Genomic DNA, 22,887 nt, shown 5'->3' with positions numbered 1-22,887 from the left:
TCCTTTTTTTTTGCATATAGCTGTCCAGTTGTCCAACATCATTTATTGAACAGACTGTCTTTTCTCCATTGTAGAAAAAGAAAGACAAACAATCCAATTAAAAAATGGGCAAAGACTGTGGCAAGTTTGGCTCAGAGGTTAGAGCATCGGCCTGCGAACCAATGAGTCATGGATTTTATTCCAGTCAAGGGCACGTACCTCGGTTGCGATTTGTCCCTGGCCCTGATTGGGGTCGTGCGGGAGTCAACCAGTCAATGTGTCCCTCTCATGTCAATGTTTCTCTCTCTCCCCTTCCCTCCCACTCTATCTGAAGATCAGTAGAAACATATCCTCGGGTGAGAATTAAAAAAACAAAAAAAGAATGGGCAGAAGATCTGAATAGATACTTCTCCAAACAGGACATACAAATGGCCAGGAGACATATGAAAAAATGCTCAACATTACTAATCATCAGAGAGATGCAAATTAAAACAACAATGAGGTATCACCTCACACCTGTCAGAATGGCTGCCATCAACAAATCATCAAACAACAAGGATGTGGAGAAAAGGGTACTCTAGCACACTGCTGGGAGGAATGCAGACTGGTGCAGCCACTAAGGAAAACAATATGATGTTTTCTCAAAAAATTAAAAATGAAACTGCATTTGAAGTGATCCCACTTCTTGGAATGTATCCTGAGAAGCCTGAAACACCAATCAGGAAGAATATATGCACCCCTATGTTCAAAGCAGCACTATTTATAATAGCTAAGACCTGGAAACAGCCCAAGCGCCCATCAGTAAATGAGAGGATAAAAAAGCTGTGGTACATATACACAATGGAATACCATGCAGCTGTAAGAAAGATCTTTTACCCTTTGGGATGACATGGAGGGGCCTGGAAAGTATTATGCTAAGCAAAATAAGCTAGTCAGAGAAAGACAAGTACCACATGATCTCACTTATTTGTGGGACATAATGAGCAAAATAAGCTATAGACCAAAATAGATCCAGAATCATGGAAGTATAGAACAGACTGGGAGGGGTGGGAAGAAATAAACCAAAGAACTTTTAAGTATATATGCACAACCAATTGACATGGACATTAGGCTAGGGAAGGCAGGAGGGGGAATAAAAGCAGGAAGGAGGGGGTCAAAGAAAAATAAAGAATATATTAATAAAAATGTGGGAAAATTGATAAATTAACAAAATTCTCTGAAAATATTTTGACCACGCCTATTAATATTATAAACATTTAGGCACTTTGATGTAATAATCCTATTTATTAAATCAATTTTTCTGAAAAAAATTGTTCAAGTAACTACAGTGTGAGGATGTTTATTTTACTGGTAATAGCAAAATATTAAAAATTATAATTAAATAATTAAAAGTGGTATAGAATTATGAATAGTTCTTGATTTTATATATTTTTCAGGATTTGAGATATTTAAAGTAAAAAACTAATATTTCTTAGATATACAGTCATAATTATAAATGAGTAAATTAAGGGCGGGTTCTTCCACACAATATCATACAGATCTATCTCATATCCATCTGCCAGTAATTCCTAGTATCGATATGCCTCAATTTGTTCATTTTTCTTGCTCTGATTAATATCTGGATTATTTCCCAAATTCTAATTTAACTTATTTCACAGAAGAAGTGATACAAATGACTAGTAGAAAATAAATCTTGACTTCAGTGCTAATTAAAAAAAATGAATTAAAACAAAATGTCACTTTTAAAGCTATCAAATTAGTAAATATTTTTTAAATGACAATCATCAATCCTGGCTAGCATTCAGCAGTTAGTCCCTTACTTATACTATATATTGGTATAAGCTCTTTGGAAAACAGGCTGTATGTATCAAAAATTTTGAAAGCATTTAATTTTTTGTATTCAGTAATTGCATATCAAATATTCTCTAAGAAAGAAATGATAAAATTATAAATAAAGGCTTATATCAATCTGTCTATTCATCTATTGTTATTTTCATTGTAGCTTAAATATAAAAAAAAATTAATGGTTAAAATAAAACATGATGATCAACAAGAATCATCACTGAAATGACAAAATGCTGAAAAATAATTCCTAGAGTAAATTGAATAACTCTATGTATAAAATATACAAACATAATATAATAAAAACTGGCCTAAAAGGAATATACCAATTTTTGTAATGAATATCCCTGCAGGTAGTTATGAGTAATTTTAATTTTTTCTTAGTACTTGAACATATTTTCTAAATTTTCTACAAATATCTACTACTTTCAAAGGAAGAATAAAAAATGTAAAAAATGCATGCTTATCTACAAAACCCATGGTGCTGTTACTCTTCATCTATAAAATAAAGTTCCAATTGGCTAGACTCATGTTAAAGTCCTTTTAATCTAATTCCATCTTATCAACCCAAACTTACTTCTTTTTAAATATTTTCCTTTTTATTGAATTTATTGGAGTGACATTTGTTAATAAAATTATATAAGTTTCATGAGTACAATTCAGTAATACATCATCTTTATATTGTATGTTCATCACCCAAGTCAAGTCTCCTTCCATCACCATTTATCCCCCTTATATCCTCTTCTACCCCCCCTACCCTTTCCCTCTGGTAATCACCATACTGCTGTCTGTGTCTATGACTGACTTGTTTGTTTGTTTTGCTTAATCCCTTCACCTTTTTCACCCAGACCCCCCAGTACCCCTCCACTCCTCTACCACTCAACACTGTCTCAGATGGTCACCAGGCATGTCGTGGGCAATCTAGATGCTGCCCATGTTCTTCTGATCAGGCCTGGAGCTTCTCCTCTCCTCTAGTGTTTCTGATCATGACTTCTGGTTATAAACATTTTAAGCCAACTTCAGATATCCAGGATGCTCTAAGCTAAGCCTGGCAATTCTAAAAAACCATTTTAGACTTTGATTCCAATTAGTGCAACACATAATTCAGAAGGAAGCTCCCTCTGAGAGCAAAAACCCCATCAATATTTGTTCATTTTTTAAATCTCTACTGTGATCACAGCAACAGCAACTAACATTTATTGAGAGCTTTCTGTTTATAAAAGGCACTGTACCAATTTCATTTACCTTACTTAATGGTTAGACTAATTCTCCATTTCAAAGATGAAGAAAATGAGCCTCAGGTAGTTTATGCATATTTCCCAAGGAGATATAGCCACTGTGGATCTGGGATTCATATCAAGCTCTATCTGATAACAACATCTTTATACTAAGAAATTGCTTATGGAAAGTCCACTAGAAATCGTCTTGTGTATAACATTTTTATTAATTAATCAAAATGAATTTCCATATAGCTAAGTTAAAAAGATATGCTGACTACAAAGTCTCTACTGCATATAAAAATAGATTTAAAAAATAAAATTTTCTTCTGAAACTCATTATACGATAATATGTTTACCTGTATAAGACCAGCCAATCTCTTCAACAAGTTTTCTCTGTTGTCTGTAATATCCATAAGCCCAATCTATAACCAAGAAAAAACATTTGATCAATGTATGGAAAAACATGTGCTACATTTTAAAAAATGTAAGACACCCCAATCATCCATGCCATGAAGGGTTCCTGGTTACTCCTTCTCATGTCACTTCCCCAGTGTCTCCTCCCAACCCCAGCCACTGCCATCATAGACTCCATTGTTCCTCTTTTTGTAGACAGTGTAATTTTAGAGGGCACATTTGAAGAAGGCTGAAGTTCAGGCAGGGACAAAGCACATATTCTGGGTAAAGCAGGGGCAAGTTAGAAGGTTTATCCCAAAGAGAGTTTGGGGTCAGAAAGGTCAAGTTGTCCTATCTTCAAATTCTTCTTCCCATTCCTTAAGTCTAATGCTTAAAATCCTATTGATAGAAATACTTTTGGGTTTATAAAAGCATACATTTTATCTGTAAATGCTTCTAGGAGGCCCAGAGGTTATCATGTTTTCAAAGTTTGTTCCTTGTAATGATTAAAGTAGGTGCCTCAAGAAAGTGGGAATTTAAATGTGAGTATTTTGGCTGGGAGAAAGGTTATATTAAACAGTGTAGGTAGCCCTGGCCGGTTTGGCTCAGCGGTTAGAGCGTCGGCCTGCGGTCTGGAGAGACCCGGGTTCGGTTCCCGCTAAGGGCACGTACCTCGGTTGCAGTTTGTCCCTGGCCCTGGTTGGTCGTGCGGGTGGCAGCCACTCAATGTGTTCCTTTCGCATCGATGTTTCTCTCTCTCTTTGTTCCTCTCTCTCCTTCCCACTCTACCTGAACAAAAAATGGAAAAATGTCCCCTGGTGAGGATAAAAAAATATATATATAAAAATAAACAGTGTAGGTAAATCTGTTCCTTGGAGAAACACAGATGCCTGGATTGGGTAACACAGTGGGAATCATAAAAGCTGCAAGATGCCTCATGACTAGGGAAAGATTTTCTAGATTTCAAACCCAGGGAAAGAGGTATAGAAAGGAAAGTGGGTGGAAGCCCGTGACATTGTGATTTATCATAAGAAATATACAGTTGGTCTTTATCCCTGTTTTTGGCACAGAGCTCCTAAAATATTGGAATTTCTTAATTGTACAGAACCATAAACATGTGTCTTTTTTATGTTAATCAGGTGACTTTTGGACACCCACCAACCTATGGGGATTGTCATGGGAACCATCTGGTCATTAGATAGCTGGTACTTTCAATCCCTTTCTACCCCATTCTCTGGGGAGTGGGGAGGAACTTGAGGTTGAACCAACTGCCAATGTTTTAGTTAACCATGCCTATTTAATGAAGCCTCCATAAAAACTCAAAAGTAGAGGGTTTGGAGAACTTCCGGGTTAAAGACTTTTCCGGTTGGTGAACACGTGGAGATTTGGGGAGAGTGGCACATGTGGAGAGGGCACAGAAGCTTTGAGTCCTTTTCCCATACCTGTCCTATGCATCTCTTCCATCTGGCTATTCCTGGGTTATGTGCTTTCATAATAACCTGATGATCTGGTAAGTAAAATGTTTCTCCGAGTTCTGTGAGCCACTCTAGCAAATTAATCTAACCCAAAGAGGGGGTCATTGGAACATCTAATCTACAGCCAGTTGATCAGAAGCGCAAGTGAAAACATGAATTTGGTGAATGGTGTCTGAAAAGACAGGGGCAATCTTGTAGGACTAAGCCTGTAGGATCTCATGCTATCCATATAGTATCAGAATTTAGTCAAATTGTTAGGACATCCAGTTGGTGCCCAAGAATTATTGGTGTGAGAATTCCCTTGCCCCACAAGTAGAAATTGGTTCCAGAACCTTTTAAAGTCAAAGTCTCACCCTGCATGATTCAAAATTTTGCCTGGAGTCACGCCTGCCCCTAGGACGTAAACACATAAAAATTCACCCTCCTCCTTCTTGTGCCATTGCCCCTTACACCCAGACTGTCCTAACATTAGTCCTCCATTTCAGCTGCATTGTGGGTAAAGTAAATCTTTAGGAACTAGGTTTGGAACCTGATCAGTGTTGACAAAACTATTTCTGTAGAAATGGCTGTACATAGTTTACAAATGAACTTATGGAATGTTATTCATAAACTGAGAATCTATCAATAAAGCCTTCATTGGAATGCAATGATTTATTTATACTGTACCATAGCACACCATACCAATATTGATCTTCTCATCAGTTAAGAAAAAAAAAACTTTTTTTTTATTCTTGATAAAATGTTGTTTTCTCTTTATTGACAGTTTGCAATTTCGGGGAAGCAATATTTTAAGGACATTTCAGAAATTATTTTTCTTTCTTCTACGTCATATACTCTCTAATTAGTACAACATGGTAATAGATAACTGCTAAACTATTTTATAAAAACTGAAAATCAGGCCAGATATGAGAAATACACATTTTGAATCAATAGATTAATCAAAACATACTTTGGAGAAATAAGGGTTTTGTTTTTATTTAAAAATTTTATAACCATAAATACTAGAAAATATTACATTGGCACATTTCAAACATATTTGTTTTTATAAAAGCTTTATTAAAATATAATTTATATATTATATAATTCACCCATTAAAGTGTACAATTTAATGGCTTTTAGTGTATTCAAAGAATTGTGCATTTATCAATACAATTTTAAAATATCTTTATTACCCCACCCAAAACATAATTTAGCTGCCACTCCAATGAACCCCCAAAACCTCCAGGTCTAAGCAACTGTTAATCTACTTTGTCTCTATAGATTTGATATTCTAGACATTTCATATAAACAGAATCACCCAATATATGGCTTTTTGTGACTGGCTTCTTTAATTAAGTATAATTAATGTTTTCAAAGTTCATCTATGGTATAGCATGTATCAATTCTTCATTCCTTTTCATTGCCTAAAAATAATCATTTTTATGGTGACAAAAATGGCCTTACAGTTCCCCTCAGCTTGAGTAAACTTTGGACTGGCTTCTTCTTGATGCTAGGACCTGACCTACCTTTTCTTAGAGTTTAGAAAACTTGCAATTGTAAATTCCGTGTCCATTTGAGATGTAAGTCTCTTCATAGCCACATGGCAGTTTTACAACCAGAAATGTACTCTCAAGGACACAGGAATCATCTCTTTGAAATTTAATCATCAAGAGAAATAGCACCCTATTTCCCTGTTTTTGTGAGAGGGTAGGAGCCTAAGTTCAATAGGATGCCTGATCCAAGTTGCAAAAAATACCCCCTTGTCATAAAGTTGTGCATTTATTTTTCTCCTGGATATAGCCAATTAACAAACACACATGGTCTATGGTTTCCCCTTAATGTCTTGCAGTACTTTTTCACTGGGGCTCACTTCAACCTTTAAAAAACTTTACCCCCTCTACCTCAGTGAAGTTGAGTTCAGACTTAACTCTGGCTTCTTTCCCAATTGCAATAGCCTTGAATGAAGTCTTCCTTGCTGTATAACCTTGTCTGGTACACTCTTTTTATTTTGATAATGGGTGTACTACATTTTATTTATCCATTCATCAACTAATGGATACTTAGGTTGTTTCTTCTTTTTGGCTATTAGAAATAAAAATAATATTAATATCCATGCATATATTTGTTTATCTACTTAAAAATTAAATACTAGGTTCTTATTTTATTTTTCAGATTGAGTTGTCCCACAGTATGGTAGTCATTTATTGTTAAATTCTTGGGACAAATGTGTCTCCACAATCAAGGAACAGATCCAAATAAATGTTAGAAAGTCCTTTAAGTAGTTTGTATAGATAGTGACAGAAATAAAACAATAATGCATGCCTTCTGCCTCCTACTCCACTGAGCCTTCCCCAGTATCAAGGATTCCTAACAATCCTCAGCTATTTGTTACTGTCTTAAGGTGTACTGTTTGAGCAGGAACCACTATAGCATGTATACCTTCAGGAGAAGCGAAATAAAACAAAAGGATACACCTAGACATTCACCGGATGAAATTGTTTAGCTATATAAAGTATTGAGAATTGACTGGATACCTGATTTGACCTGGCCATCAGTTGGAATTTTCCTCTGAAACTTTGCATTGCCTACAGGGAAAAGGATTTTCATCCTCTTATATGTTTTAAATATAAATAATTTTAAAATGTAAGGCTTTTTGTTCTCTAAATGCATTTTGATGATTTCAGATCAAATACCATACAAAACCTACATTTAGTAAGCATTCCATTAAAATAAATAAAACAGTAAGTTCTTGTTTTAATGATTCAGTCTAAAAGATAACAGCAAATATCAGCAAATTTTCACTTTCCTGGTAGGTTCTAACACTACACAATGAGCATTTGTCCTTGGTTTTTAATTACTTACATTAAGAAACCTTTTTTCAATACAAGATTCCCAGGTGTTGGTAGCTGTCTTCAGTTCTTTTCTGTATTGTTCCCTTAATTGTTACTTCAAATAATCTGTTACACATTCATATGCTAATCACATAGTCTTTGGGCGTGAGAGAGTACCCCACTTTTAAAATTCTACTTAGATGTCTGATAGATGAGATGTGATAGCTCCAATGAACAAGGAAAAAGGAGCTAGGTTCACTGTTTTCATTGCATTATATACTTTGAAAACCAGTAAATCCTACATAAAATAGAATTTATCAAAGTACTTAAGCATTTTAAGTCAATTAAAATAATAACAGACTTTTTTTCTGTTTCTCTGAATTTTAGTTTCTTTAGTTCTTCTTTCCATTTAAAAGTATTTCACAGGTTTGTATTGGTGTGTTTTGTGGTGTTAAAACCAAGAAATAAATCTCAGGAATAAATTGTACACATGATACACAAGAAAACGTACATTAGAAAATATTTTTAAGGCTACTGTAAAATTGGTCCTAAAATATTCTTCATGAAGTAGTTTTATAACCTGCTACAAAAAAATGATAAAATTTGCTTTATTTGAGGTAACCTTGAAGTTTATGTTTCAACATATTCAATCTTATACTTACTAGATATATGCAAATATGTCTATGTGTGTTTGTGTGTGTGTACATATCCCTTTATTTTTGTTTATAATCAAAATTTTGATAACTACTATATGCATATGAAAGATATAGGTAAAATTAGTAACTTTTGCTCAAGTTTTTAAAACAAGAATAACAACAAAATCAGGGTGCTCATTTCCTACTAAAAATATCATTATATTTCAAACTATAAACATGCCTCGATTTTGCCTTTACCCTAAAGATAGTCTCTGCTTCTTATTGATTTGCTTGTATTCTACTTATCATCTGTATCATAACCTAGTAGCAGACAGCACACACACACACACACACACACACACACACACACACACTAATCCTATAAGTGATCAAATATATGAAAAGGAGAAGAAATAGAGTGGTCCTTAGAGAAAGAAACTTTTGATAGGAAATAATCACGAATATAAGTTTAAAGTCTAGGATTCTAAAACTAAATTTCTCTAATGGACTTTGCCCAAGTAAATGATACTAGCATTTTATATCCTTTAAAAGAAAATTCTAAGGAACTTCAGAAGAGGGGCAAAGGAAGTCAGTTGATGGTAGAAATCTGGAAAGCCAGAGAAGAAGAAACAAAATTAGTGATGAATCTTTAAAGCCCTTGAGTAAGACAGAAGAGGAGACTGGGAGACAGGGATTGACATGTTCAGGTAGAAGAAGGGCATGAGCACCAAGCACTCGCAATATTGCAACCAAAGTTTTCAGAAGCCAGCTAGGCACTCATGTAGGGTCTGCATATGTCACTAGGGACTTATTTTTGGTAATGGTTCACTATGATACAAGAGTTACATCAATTTTCATACTCTTTGTTTTCATTCAACTTTCTCCTCTTATCTACATTTCTTTTAAAAATAGGAAGGAGACAGTCTGCTGAGTTAACTGGGAAGTATAGATCTATTTCAGATATTGAATATATTTTAAAGGGAAATATTAAAGAAGAGTATGTAATAACCAAATAAATATTTCTAATTAAAATGAAAGAGATTGAGGGTCTAATGTCATCAGAGCAATTATCATTCACTGAATTATCATTCAGACATGTATAAGACTGAAGTGGCAGTGATAAAAAGGTTGATTGCTACAGCAGTTACAACCATCTATTTCTAGACACAAAATAATAGAAGTCCCCTCTGAGAAGAGAAAAAAAAAATCAGAAATACGAGTTCCTTTAAGAAGAGAATTAGCTTTTGATTGAAAAACACCTGTGAACACATCACCTGGCTATAAAAGCTCATTATTTCATCATCATTCTATTGTGATATCTTTGCTTGATAAGAAAGCTGAGTTTATGATCCAACTGATCTAAACCAAAACCTTGATTAGATAACTAGGGCAAACTTTACAAATAAACTAAAATCTGCCCATGAGGAGAGCAGAGTCTATAACAGCATACATGGCAGATTTTCTCTGCCTTTTCCTGTCATTCAAAGTTTCTGTCAAGTTGTGTTATATATTCTGTCTTTACCTATCTGGATTATAAACTTTTATCCAGTATGTATGTAAAGACATTTGTGAAACATAATTTAGCTAATTATGATGATTCAGATAATAGACTTGTTTGGGATACTGTTACAGTTCAAACATAATACTCACTGTTTAATCTTTAGATGTAACAGAACTCCCCAAAAATACTGCTTTTAAAGTTTATATATTTATATATAGTTTTTACCCTAAAGTATTTGTTTCCTAGTTTCAACTAATTTTCAGTGTTAGTAAGAAAAATTCTCTTGGTTTTCTTTTTGTAAAGATTTAAAAGTAAAAGTACTGATAGAAAGGAGTATGGTTCAGACTGACACACCCTTGAGGAAAGGGATGGGGGGTGGTGATATAAACAAAAGAACTTATATGTATGTATGTGCAACCAATGGACATAGACAACAATGCTTGGAGTGGGGGGTGGATGGGATAGGGAGGAGGGTGTCTGTGGGGAAAAAGAAGAAACATCAGTAACAAAAATAAATTAAAAAAATAAAGAAAAAATTAAATCAATAAAGAAAAATAAATAAATAAATAAATAAATAAATAAATAAATAAATAAATAAAAGTGTTGCTTACAGCCTTAAAACTTAAATTTCAACTTAATGTCAAAAAAGAGGGTAGATTCATTCATATTGTTAACAACAGGGAATTCTGGAAACAGATGACTCACTAGAGTCCAGATGACCCCTTCATTTAAAGATAAAGTTAAAAAGATAAAAAAGTAAATCCCTGAGACACTATACTAAAAAATGGTAAAATTATACAGGGAGATGGAAAGATTAAACATAATAATATAAAAGCAGAAAGGGAGCTATTTCTTCCCTATGCTTGTTTTGGTAGTCAGATATCTAATTAAATACATATTTCTCATAGGACTAAGGACGAGTTTGGAGGTGAGCAATTAGATTTTATTGTTCACTAAACACTGAGTACTGTGTGTGCTTCCCTAGAAAGGATTTGTATGTGACAATTTGTCTACCAAACCTATTGAAACTTTTCAATGAAAGCACACGATATTCACAGGCTTGTCCTGAAAAAGCAGCCAGTGTGTTTTCTTATATTACTTAGATATATGGGTTGAACCTAATGTGATTTATCTATATCCCTAAAGTTGAGGTCTTTTCCATCAAAAAGAGACAATAGTGTGGTGAAGGCGGAATGGGAGGAGGGGATCAAGGGGGGATAAAAGAGGAGCATCTGTAATACTTTCAACAATAAAGATAAATTAAAAACAAACAAACAAAAAACCCTAGGAATAAATTTAACCAAGGATATAAAAACCTGTAGTTAAGAAATTATAAGACATTGAAGAAAAAAACAACACATCAATAATTTTGATCTGTATTACATGAGTAATAATATATGCCTGTTCCAGAGCAGTTAGAAAATAAAAATAATTTTAAAATATCACCTATAATCCCATTTCTTACAGATCACCACTCTTTATAATTTTGTGCACGTTATACTGTGCACATGTAATACATTTATAATTTGCATATGTTGAATTACACTACTTCATTATATGGTAACTTGCTTTTTCTACATAATAATAAATCACTGACATATTCTTAAGTTAATAAATAGGGTTTTACAGCCTCATAAGAGTTTATTTAAAGCATTCTCTACATTTTGAATATTAAAATAAAAAGTTGATTTAACTTTGGGAAATTTATTCCTTGGGCTTACATGATATGAGTGATGAAAGTTTCTCTTAAGCTAGTTTGAGCTTTATGTATAAAATAAAATCCGAAGGAAAGGAAGCATCACTTCTCATTTTCCGTGTCAAGTATCTCCTACCACACAAAGGAAACACTACAATGGCACAAATTCATTGTTATTGTACAGGGCTATAATTATTGTGGCTACCTAGTTCTATGACCACAACTAAGAGTGAGTTTATTCCACTATAAGAGAAAAACCCAATTGTTGATAAAATAATGGTGATGGAATCAAAGACAAAAATAACATGTGTAAAAAGACTTATTAGAACAAGCTAAAAATAATACTAAAAGTGGGAAGAGAACAAAATCTGTAGAAGAAAAAGCATATAAAGGTGGGTAGAAAACATGAAATTCATCAAAATACAAAAATAATGTACTATTATATTTTATGTATTAATATACTATTATACTGTTAAATTATCTAAACAATAGTGTATATTGTTCAGCAATTTAAATAATGTTTCTGTTGTGAAGTCTTATGCTTATGTGCTTTCAGTGAAATCAGGTGTAGAGACAATGTCTGTCTCTCTCTATGATTAGGACCTTTCAGAATTTCTGGATAACTGGCACACCAAAATATGCAATTAAAGAACACATGGGACTCCATTTACATCTACCACAAAATGCATAAAATACAAAGAAGTTTCATAAAGATATGACTTATTATTAACATAAGAGAAAATGGAAATAAATAAGGAAAACCACGACATCCTTAAATGAAAACATTGGATTTGGGGAAGATATCAGTTCTTTATCTATCATTAAATTGGTCAGATCTCAATGGGTGTTTTTAATTGGCAAAATTATTCTAAAGTTCAGTAGAAATTAAATGGAAAATAATAATTATTAAGAAAGTTAAGAAAAAGAATGAAATAATGGGATTCCTTGGTTAAGGAATCACTAAAAGATAAATTGACAACAGATCAATAGAACAAAGCATACAGCAATAAACTGGACCTCAGGTAGATACCAGTTTAATCCATGATAAAGGAAACATCAGAGTCACAGGAAAGTATGAAAGTTCAACCGATTTTGGGAACAGTGGCTATTTGGAAAAAGAAGGTCAATCACACTTTACACATATCAAAATAAAGTCCAAGTGGTCCTGGCCAGGTAGTTTGGTTGGTTGGAACATCCTCCCAAACACCAAAGGTTTCAGGTTCGATTCCTCGTCAAGGTACATACAGAAGACCATTTATCAATGTTTCTCTCTCTCTCTCCCTTCCTCTCTCTCTACAATCAATGGAAACTCATCCTAGGGTGAAGATGAAAAGTAAATAAATACACAAACAAACAAATAAAATACAAGTGTATTAAGGATTGACTAAAAATGGAATCACAAGAATTATAATTAAAAATGCCAGTAAATATTTAATCTATTATAAAATGAGGAGGGCCTTTGTACACACAAACAAAAGAAATCATAAAAAATATTCTTAACTTTGACTACACAACATTTAAAACTTGTAAAAAAAAATGTTTAGTAAAATGCAAATGACAAATGAGCTACTGGTAACTGCTAAAATGCATTCAACTAATGTAACAATATATTCCAAACATATAAAATTCTTACAAATCAATAAAGGCAAATATATGAACAGATAAGTTTTTAAAATGCAAATATAATTAATAAACCTACAAAGATCTGTTAGACTTTACTGGGTATCAAAGAAACAAAAATTAAAATAATACTAAGATACGTAGCATTTTTCCAGTTATGAAATTGTCAAAGGTTTATTATTTTTGTGTTTTTAAACACATTCAATGACACCAAAATATCTTGATATGTTTCTTTACATTCAGGTGGAAGTATGAACTAGTATAATTTTTTGGAAAGTAAATTCATCAAGATTCTTAAGAATCTTCGTATCCTTTGAGACAGTAATTCCACTTCAAGGGATGTATTTTAAAAGATAGAGTGGAGAGAGAGAGAGAGAGAGAGAGAGAGAGAGAGAGAGAGAGAGAGAGAGAGAGAGAGAGAGACATTAATGTGAGAGAGACACATCAATTGGTTGCCTCTCCCACAACTCCGACCAGGGCTAGGGACCAAACCACAACCAAGGTACGTGCCCTTGAAGGGAATCTAACCTGTGACTCTTTGGTCTGTGGGCCAATGCTCTAACCACTGAGCAAAACCAGCCAGGGCCTCTTTCATAAATTTTGAGGTCAGAAATCTAGACCGTCCCTCTGAGTGGTGACCTTGGAGAAGTCACATGTCTTTGCTGGCACTTTGACAATTATAAAATGAAGATAGTTATCTCCTGTTTACTTACAAGGATACTGTAACCAACAATAAGGTATATGTTAAACCATTTTGAGCTCTGTAAAAAATGGCTTATATATTGCCCTAGCCAGGTGGCTCAGTTGGTTGGAATGTCATATTTTGCTCCACAAGGTCTCAGGTTTGATTCCAGGTCAGAGGACATACGTAGGTTGTGGTTCAATCTCCAGTCAGGGCGTGCATATGAGGCCACTGATCCGTTTCTCTTTCACATCAATGTTTCTCTCTCTCTCTCCCTTCCTCCCTCTAACATCATGATAATTTGTTAAAATGGCAGTCAGAAAATAATACACTCACAAACACCACTTTCAATAAATAATAATTTTCAACATTATATTCTCTTGAAACTTTCTCTGACCATTCCCTTTTATAAAAGAAAAAAAGCCTTATATCAACTCATATTATTTACTAAATTTATTTTCTAAGTGTTTAGTTTTATCTTTTAAGAGTGAAGCAAAAGGCCCCAAAATAATGTGAGATTTATATCATGTGCAGAGCATATTCTTGTTCAGTCACAACATTATTCATCTGTTTACTGTTGTCTGATTTTTAGACCAAAGTTTTCTTTAGCCTTAAAGAATGGACATTCAATGTACATGGGAAATACAAATACCTACATTTATATGTTCAACTAGATTTCATAAGAACAATAAAAAACATAACATTTAATTTTAATTAAAGGAACTATGCCTATCTAATTTCCTAGCTATATTCCAAAATAAGTATATTTTTAAAAGTAAGATTATTAAGAACATTTGTACTTTTTTTCAGAAGACTCAAGGCAGTTTAAAACCATTATTTATTTAAAAGTTCATATTTACATTTTAAAGAAATTCTTCATGTTAGAACCACTTTCCTCACTAGAAATTTCAAGAAATTAAAGGCTTTGATGACATTTAATCAGTTGGCTTTCAATTGTTAAGCACTTACCCATATTAGTCACCAATTTTGCTCATAGCTATATATAATGATTACATTTATTGCTTTACTGGTATAGATGTTTTGTTGCCATTAGACTGTCAAGTGGTAAATGTAATTCATCAACTTGGCTTGCTCTGTTACAAAATTTATATGAAGTGAGTGGAAACTGCTCAAATACTGTTGGCTCAATTGATTGGGAAGATGTAGGGATATTCTGTTGGGGTAGAAGAATCTTTTTTTTTTTTTTTTTTTCATAGGATTTTATTTTATTTTATTTTTTAATTAATTCAATTATTTTTGTTAGAGATGTTTCTCCTTTTTCCCTGACTAATTGCTCCCTTCCCCTCCCTCCCCGCCCTGTCCCCAGCTTTGTTGTCCATGACCTTTGTTCATGCATACATGCATACAAGTTCTGTGGTTTATCTCTGCCCCACCATCCCCTTTTCTGGGGATTGTCAGTCTGTACCCCACTTCCATGTCTCTAGGACTACCCCCATTCCTCAATATAATGTTCATTATATTCCACAAATAAGCGAGATCATATGATACTTGTCTTTCTCTGGCTTGTTTCGCTTAGGATAATACTTTCCAGGTTCCTCCATGTCATCTCAAAGGATAAGAGATCTTTCATTCTTACAGCTGCATAGTACTCCATTGTGTATATGTAGCATAGCTTTTTTATCCATTCATCTACTGATAGACATTTGGGCTGTTTCCAGATCTTAGCTATTGTAAATAGTGCTGCTATGAACATGGGGGTACATTTATTCTTTCTGATTGATATTTCAGGCTTCTTAGGGTATATTCCTAGAAGTAGGATCACTGGGTCAAATGGAAGTTCAATTTTTAATTTTTGAGGTAACACCATATTGTTTCCATAGTGGCTGTACCAGTCTGCATTCCCACCAGCAGTGTACTAGAGTCCCCTTTTCTTCACACCCTCGCCAACACTTGTTGTTTGATGATTTGTCGATGGCAGCCATTCTGACAGGTATGAGGTGATACTTCATTGTTGTTTTAATTTGCATCTCTCTGATGATTAGTGATGTTGAGCATTTCTTCATATGTCTGCTAGCCATTTGTATATCCTGTTTGGAGAGGTGTCTATTTAGTTCCTCTGCCCATTTTTTAATTATCCTCACCCGAAGACATTTTTTTGTTGTTGTTGTTCAGGTAGAGTGGGAGGGAGAGAGAGAGAGAGAAACATCGACGTGAAAGGGACACATCGAGTGGCTGCTACCCACACGACCGACCAGGGCCGGGGACAAACTGCAACCGAGGTACGTGCCCTTAGTGGGAACCGAACCCGGGTCTCTCGGGACCGCAGGCTGATGCTCTAACCGCTGAGCCAAACCGGCCAGGGCCCTCTGCCCATTTTTAAATTAGGTTCTTTGTCTTCCTTTTGTTGAGTTGTATGAGCACTCTATATATATTGGAGATTAACCCCTTATCTGATATATCATTGGCAATTATGCTCTCCCATACAATAGGTTGCCTTTCCATTTTGATGATTGTATCTTTTGCTGTTCAGAAGCTTTTGAGTTTGATGTAGTCCCATGTGTTCATTTTCTCCTGTTTCTGTTGCCTTAGGTCAGGTATCAGTGAAAATTCTGCTGCGTATGATGTCTGAAATGTTGCTGCCTACATTTAGAATCATTTTAAACATTTCACTTTCTTCTGCTTGATACTACCCTCCCACTGAGCCACTACTCTTTGTAAGGCTTCCCACTGAGCTCTCTTATCTTTCTCATGTAGACATGTTTTCTCCATGGAACCCAGTGTCTCCACAATGTTCATTCTGTGAACCACCAAAGTCGACTCTAAGAAAAGAGGAGACCATTTATTCATCAGTCACAACTCATTTGTCTTCAAGTCTTACACTGGTGACCTGTCTTGACTAATGACAGCACTGGGTCTTATGGGCCCACTGTTGCAATACTTTTTCCCAACTTTTGCCGGAAACTTGAAAGCTCTCTGCATGAGCAGATGTTCAAAGATGTTCATTAGGTTGCCTATACAACCCAGGTTTATTGCAATCAGAGGAACAATACCAAAAAAGCATTCCTGTTCTGTAGATAATAATAGCCTTGGAAAATATAGTTCATTAGTTACTTTTTACACAATAAAAATGTTGGGCAGGAGTTAGGTATTATTTATTTTGGGATACTTAACTCAGCTTAATTAAATACATTTTCTCTCCAGGTTTATTCTTTGTGGGGATGTCAAGAGACTAAACAAGTTAATGCAGTGTTTTCGACCTGGATTGCAACCAGGATTCTGCTGGCATTTTGCCCTGGAATTACTGGGCCACTGGCACACCTCAAGATAATTAGCATACTCCTGCAGTGTCCAATGTGATAATGGTGATGGTTAAATAAAAAAGAACATCTTACAACACACCAAGGGTAGCACCTTTGCCTGGGCTGGGTGGCTCAGTTGGCTGGAGCATTGTCTCATACACGAGGTTCAATTCCTCGTCAGGGCACATACCTAGGTTGTAGGTTCCATCCCAAGTCGGGGAGTATACAGGAGGCAACCGATTGATGTTTCTCTCACTCTCCCTTCCTCTCTTTCTAAAAATCAATAAAAACATATCCTTGGGTGAGATTTTTAAAAAAGAGGGTAACATCTTTGCAGCTCAAGGGAAAAAAAATTGTTTTTATGAAGGGATTTAGTTCTTGAAATTTATATATAGCATAAAGACTTAAGATATTGAAATAGAATTTATGTTATCATTTACATATTTTTGAACATCTAAGTGACTTTATACTTTTCTAAAGTTTATGCCTTTATCATTAATTTCATGTATTGGTGGCAAATGTCTAATTGATAATCTATTATACATCTAGTCAAAGACACTGCTTTAACATGGGAAATAAAATTGCATATCTATTTTATACTGAAGTGAATGCTAGGTTATTGATGTCTAGAGTTTTAAAATAAAAAGCAATGGGATGACTGAACAGAAGTGTGATTATAAACAAATGCTACAATCACTACTCCAAGTTCACCTTTAAAGATATTAATGATAAACTTTTGATTAAAAATAATACTTTTCTCCCATATTTATTCTTTAAATGGTCACACTGATTGAATATAGACTACAGGAAGAAAAGGCAGAGACTTCCGGTCAAGATGGCGGGTAGGTAAAAGCGGTATCACTTCCTTCCACAACCACATCAAAGTTACAACTAAACTACAGAACAATCATCATTCAAAACCGCCTGAAATCAAGCTGAATGGAAGTCCTACAACTACGGAATTAAAGCAGCAGCCACATCCAGACTGGTAGGAGGGGCGGAGGTGGCAGCAGCGGAGGGGCTGGTCCTGTACCCAAGTGTGGTGGATAAAAATCAGGAGGACACCTCAGCTGGGAAGGTCCTTCCTGAGGACTGAGGGGTCCCCGTCCACACCAGGTGCCCCGCTCAGGGTTCCAGTGCCAGGAAGAGAAGTCCCCATAACTTCTGGCTGGAAAAACCAGCGGGAACTGAGGCTCAGGGAAGCTGAAGCGGCTGGAGCCCCAGGCAGCTTCGTAAAGGGCCCGCGCATGAACTTATCGGACTCTCTCCCTCTAAGCTTGGAGGGGAGGCAGATCAAGGGGCACCAGAGTCATAAGGGAAGAACTGAGCTGTTTGGCACTGGAGCGAGGGCTGGAGAGGGGGCTTTCTCAGGGACAAACGTGCTATAAGAGGCCTTTGTTCCTTTGGTGAGCCCTTCCGGGGGGCAGCAGACAGTTGCCATATCTGGGACTCCAGCAACCTGGCTCACACTGGTAGCCCCATCCTGGTGACTCTTTGAGGCCCCCCCCCAACTTTCAAGCCCACTTGCTTAGCCATAGGATTGGCCTGTCTTGGATCCTGCTTCAGGTTTTTCCTAAATTCTTTCAAACGAGCAGCATCGGTCTCAGCGAGCCCCATACCTCTCATTAAGTAATACACTGAAACAAACACAGGGAGGCAGCCAAATGAGGAGACAAAGAAACAGGTCCCAAATGAAAGAACAAAACAAAACGCCAATAAAAGAACTAAGCAAAATGGAATTAAGCAACCTAACAGATACTGAGTTCAAAATACTGCTTATAAGGATGCTCAATGAACTTAGTGAGAACCTCAGTGAATTTAGGGAGGGCCTCAAGAGCATAAAAAAGGACCAGTCAGAAATCATGGATACACAGTTAGAATTGAAGGAGGCATTAACTGAAATAAAGAATAATTTACACAGCTTCAATAATAGAGCACGTAAATCCAAGGAGCAAACCATCAATTTGGAATATAAGGAAGCAAAAAATCCCTAATCAGAACAGCAAAAAGAAAAAAGAATGCAAAAAAATGAGGATAGTGTAAGGAGTGTCTGGGACAACTTCAAGCGTGCCAACATTCGCATCTTGGGGTGCCAGAAGGACAAGAGCGAGAACAAGAAATCGAAAACCTGTTTGAAACAATAATGGCAGAAAACTTTCCTAACTTGGTGAAGGAAACAGACATACAAGTCCAGGAAGCACAGAGAGTCCCAAACAAGATGAACCCCAAGAGGCCCACACCAAGACACATCATCATCAAAATGCAAAAGGTTCAAGAAAAAGAGAGAATCTTAAAAGCAGCAAGAGAAAGGCAGCTAGTTACCTACAAGGGAGTTCCCATTAGGCTGTCAGCTGATTTCTCAAAAGAAACTTTGCAGGCCAGAAGGGAGTGGCAAGAAATAATCAGAGTGATGAAAACCAAGAACCTACAACCAAAATTACTCTATCCTGCAAAGCTGTCATTTAGAATCGATTGACATATAAAAACTTTCCCAGACAAGAAAAAGTCAAAGGAGTTCATCACCACCAAACCGTTATTATATGAAATGATGAAGGGTCTTTTTGAAGAAAAAGAGAAAATATATGAACAAACAAAATGGCAATGAATACATACCTATCAACAATGGAATCTACAAACAAAATGAACAGGTAGAACAGAAACATTCTCATAGATACAGAGAACATTTTGTTGGTTGCCAGTTGGGAGCGGGGTTGGGGGAATGGGAGAAAAAGGAGAAGGGATTAAGAAGTACAAATTCATTGCTAGACTGACAAACCTCAAAGGGAAAGGGGTTGGGGGGGTGGGAAGAAATAAACCAAAGAACTTACATGCATGTATGCATAACCAATGGACACAGACAATAGTGTGGGAAAAGGTGGGAGGGGGGCGGGAGTGGGGAGGAGGGGGTCAATAGGGGAAAAATGTGGAACATCTGTAATACATTTTAGATCCAACAATAAAGATTAAAAAAAAGAAAGAAAGAAAAGGCAAAGGCAAAATGTTAAATCATCTTGTCTATTTATAATTAGTACTAACATCTAATTAAAGATTTTAAATTCTTGTTACTTAGTTTACAGTTAGTCCTACAAAGGCTCAACTTCTCTAGTAAGGGTGCCACTCATGAAAGTAAAAAGTTATCTTTCCTTTATGATACTTTGAAAGGGTATGAACTATAATGGAAAGAGATTGGAGCCTAGTAAGAGGCCAGGAGAGCTAAGAATGTTAAACCTGGTTTTTAAATTTCCCAGCTGTGGACTTTTGTACTTTTGGAAGAGTCATTTGCCCCTTAGAGCCTCAGTTCCTCTGTTAGAAACACAAGGTCCTCCTATCCTGATGAGGTGTTTTGGGATCTAATTAATTAATTAATCTGAATGTGTTTATAAAGAATAAAATAATATATTAACATAGCAATACTGTTTTCATCTAGGAAGTAAATTAAATTCTATTTACACATTGTCTTATAGAACAAAAGTTATTTCATATATTGCTATGGCAGGAGTTTCTCTATCCTTTCTTTTATGTTCCACGTGAGATATTAACCAATCACATTGTTTAAAATGGCTCTTATATTGCTTACTGCCTCTGTGGGCAAGTCAATGTTTATCTTTAAGTCTAAATTCCCATATTTACAGAATGGGCATAATAATTATATCAATGTATGCTCAGGATAAAGCACACATGGTTATTAGTCCATGTATATTACATTTACTGTTCATGCTGCTATTGCTTTTTTTGAATTTTAGCAATTTCACTGATTCATGAACTTCTTTGCAAAACAGAAAATTAATGTGCTAACAAACAGAGTCTGGCAAGTTAGTTTATATATATTATCAAGAACGTATCAAGAATACGTTCACTGAATACAGTTCAAGGAGAAGTACGCATTTTTAAAGATGTTTTTATAGTAAGATTTACTTGATGACATACTTAATCTTACTGAAGAGATCCAAAGAAGTAAGCAATCAATAATAAATTTTAATTTAATTAAACTGGAATAAATTAATTTAAAAAACTGAATACAGTTGTCCTTCACCACTTTGCGCTTCGACTTTCGCGGCTTCACTCTATCGCGGTCTATTCAAATATATTCATTAAAAAGTTGAGAGTCAAAATGATACAGCATGTGCTTGGTTGCCTGAGTCAATTATACAATCCTGTATTATAATTAAAATTAAAATTACTATACGTATGAACTGTAGGCCTATGTATTCGAGCACCCCAGGAATCCTTCAACGCCGGGTGCAACTGCTAGATTCTGGAACAGATTAACAGCGATACACGAGGGACAACTGTAGTTACAGAAATAGCTTCAAAGCAAATGAGTACATAGGCTTTTTTTTTTTCACCCAGAGTTTAGATTTTGACATCCTCAACATACTCATAACTATCATGAATCCAGAGAAAGTTAAGAGTAACAAACACTACCCACGGTAATGGATCTAAAACAGGCACATGTGTCTAATGCAAAGGAGAAAATCTGAGGCAACAAATTCTAATAGTATCAAAAAGTGACAATGGATAGTAGGGGAAGTTGACCAAACAACCATTAAAAAATCAGAAAAGAAAGAACCTCAAAAATAGTAATGGGCTATTTAATGACATGAAAAATAACCCTCATTCTTCAATAGAATCTTAAGGAATTATTATAGATGAGAAGACTGATATGAGATGTCATTTCAAAAGATAAATTAGCCCTGGTCGGTTTGGCTCAGAGGTTAGAATGTCAGCCCGTGGACCAGAGAGTCCCAGGTTCGGTTCCCGCTAAGGGCATGTATCTCGGTTGCAGTTTGTCCCCGGCCCCGGGTGGGGTCGTGTGGGTGGCAACCACCCAATGTGTCTCTCTCACATCGATGTTTCTCTCCCTCTCTCTCTTCCTCCCTCTCTCCTTCCCACTCTATCTGAAGAGAAATGCAAAAATGTCCTATGGTGAGGATAAAAAAAATAAACAAAAAGATAAATTAAAGATAATTTTAACAAAGTAGAAAAAATTTTATTTCAGAACGATTTCTTTTTTATCATAAACTGGGGAGAATTTTAAATAAATACCTTGGGCTTTAATGGATATATTTTAGTTACTTAAAAATTCCTCCAATTCTGTGGACTGTCGGGTTCCATCACAATGGTCCCAAATGGAAGTTCATGTAGAACTAATTTAACAGTTGGTGGCTTTACATATATGTATGTATGTATGAATATATATATGTGTGTGTGTGTGTGGGTGTATGTTTGTACTGTATTTAGACAGAGATCAAGGAAGGGAGAAAGAGAGATGAAGAAACATTGATGTGAGTGAGACACATAGATTGGTTGCCTTCTATACAACCCCAACTGAGGCTGCAGATCAAGCCTGAAATCCAGGTACATGCCCTTGATTGGATTCAAGTCAGGAACCCTTTGGTCCATGGGCCAACGCTCTAACTACTAAGCAAAACTGGCCAGGGCCATATAATATAAATATTATTTTATTTATTTATTTATTTATTTTTCAAAGAATAGTTTGTTGACTTTTAGAGAGAGAGGAAGAGAAAGGGAGAGAGAAACACTGATGTGAGAATGAAACATTCATTGGCTGCCTCCAGCATGCCCCCTACTAGGGATCAAGCCCAAAACCCGGGCATGTGTCCTTGACCTGGAATCCAACTGGCAACCTCCTCATGCTTGGGATGAAGCCCAACCAACTCAGCCACACTGGCCAGGGAAATGGCTTTATATTAAACTGTATGCATGACGGACACACTAAATAAAAAGGTTCTCTTCAAGGAGTTCACAAACTA

The 22,887-nt window shown here is 35.5% G+C and overlaps 1 protein-coding gene across 1 annotated transcript in view; it reads right to left on the bottom strand.

Annotated features, from left to right (window-relative positions):
- PTPRZ1 (protein tyrosine phosphatase receptor type Z1) overlaps positions 1-4,898 on the bottom strand; it is a 142,665-nt gene extending 137,767 nt beyond the window's left edge. The window contains exons 1-2 of the mRNA XM_036246326.1: positions 4,877-4,898; positions 3,398-3,463 (exon numbers count right to left, since the gene is read on the bottom strand). Coding sequence (XP_036102219.1) covers positions 3,398-3,463; positions 4,877-4,898 — 88 coding nt within the window. The remainder of the gene's footprint in view (positions 1-3,397; positions 3,464-4,876) is intronic.
- Positions 4,899-22,887: the final 17,989 nt, after the last annotated feature.

The sequence above is a fragment of the Molossus molossus genome, unplaced genomic scaffold (genome assembly GCF_014108415.1).
Source record: "Molossus molossus isolate mMolMol1 unplaced genomic scaffold, mMolMol1.p scaffold_m16_p_7, whole genome shotgun sequence".
Lineage (NCBI taxonomy): Eukaryota > Metazoa > Chordata > Mammalia > Chiroptera > Molossidae > Molossus > Molossus molossus.
The sequence above is the reverse complement of the archived record's forward strand: the minus strand, read 5'-3'. Positions and strand labels throughout refer to the sequence as shown.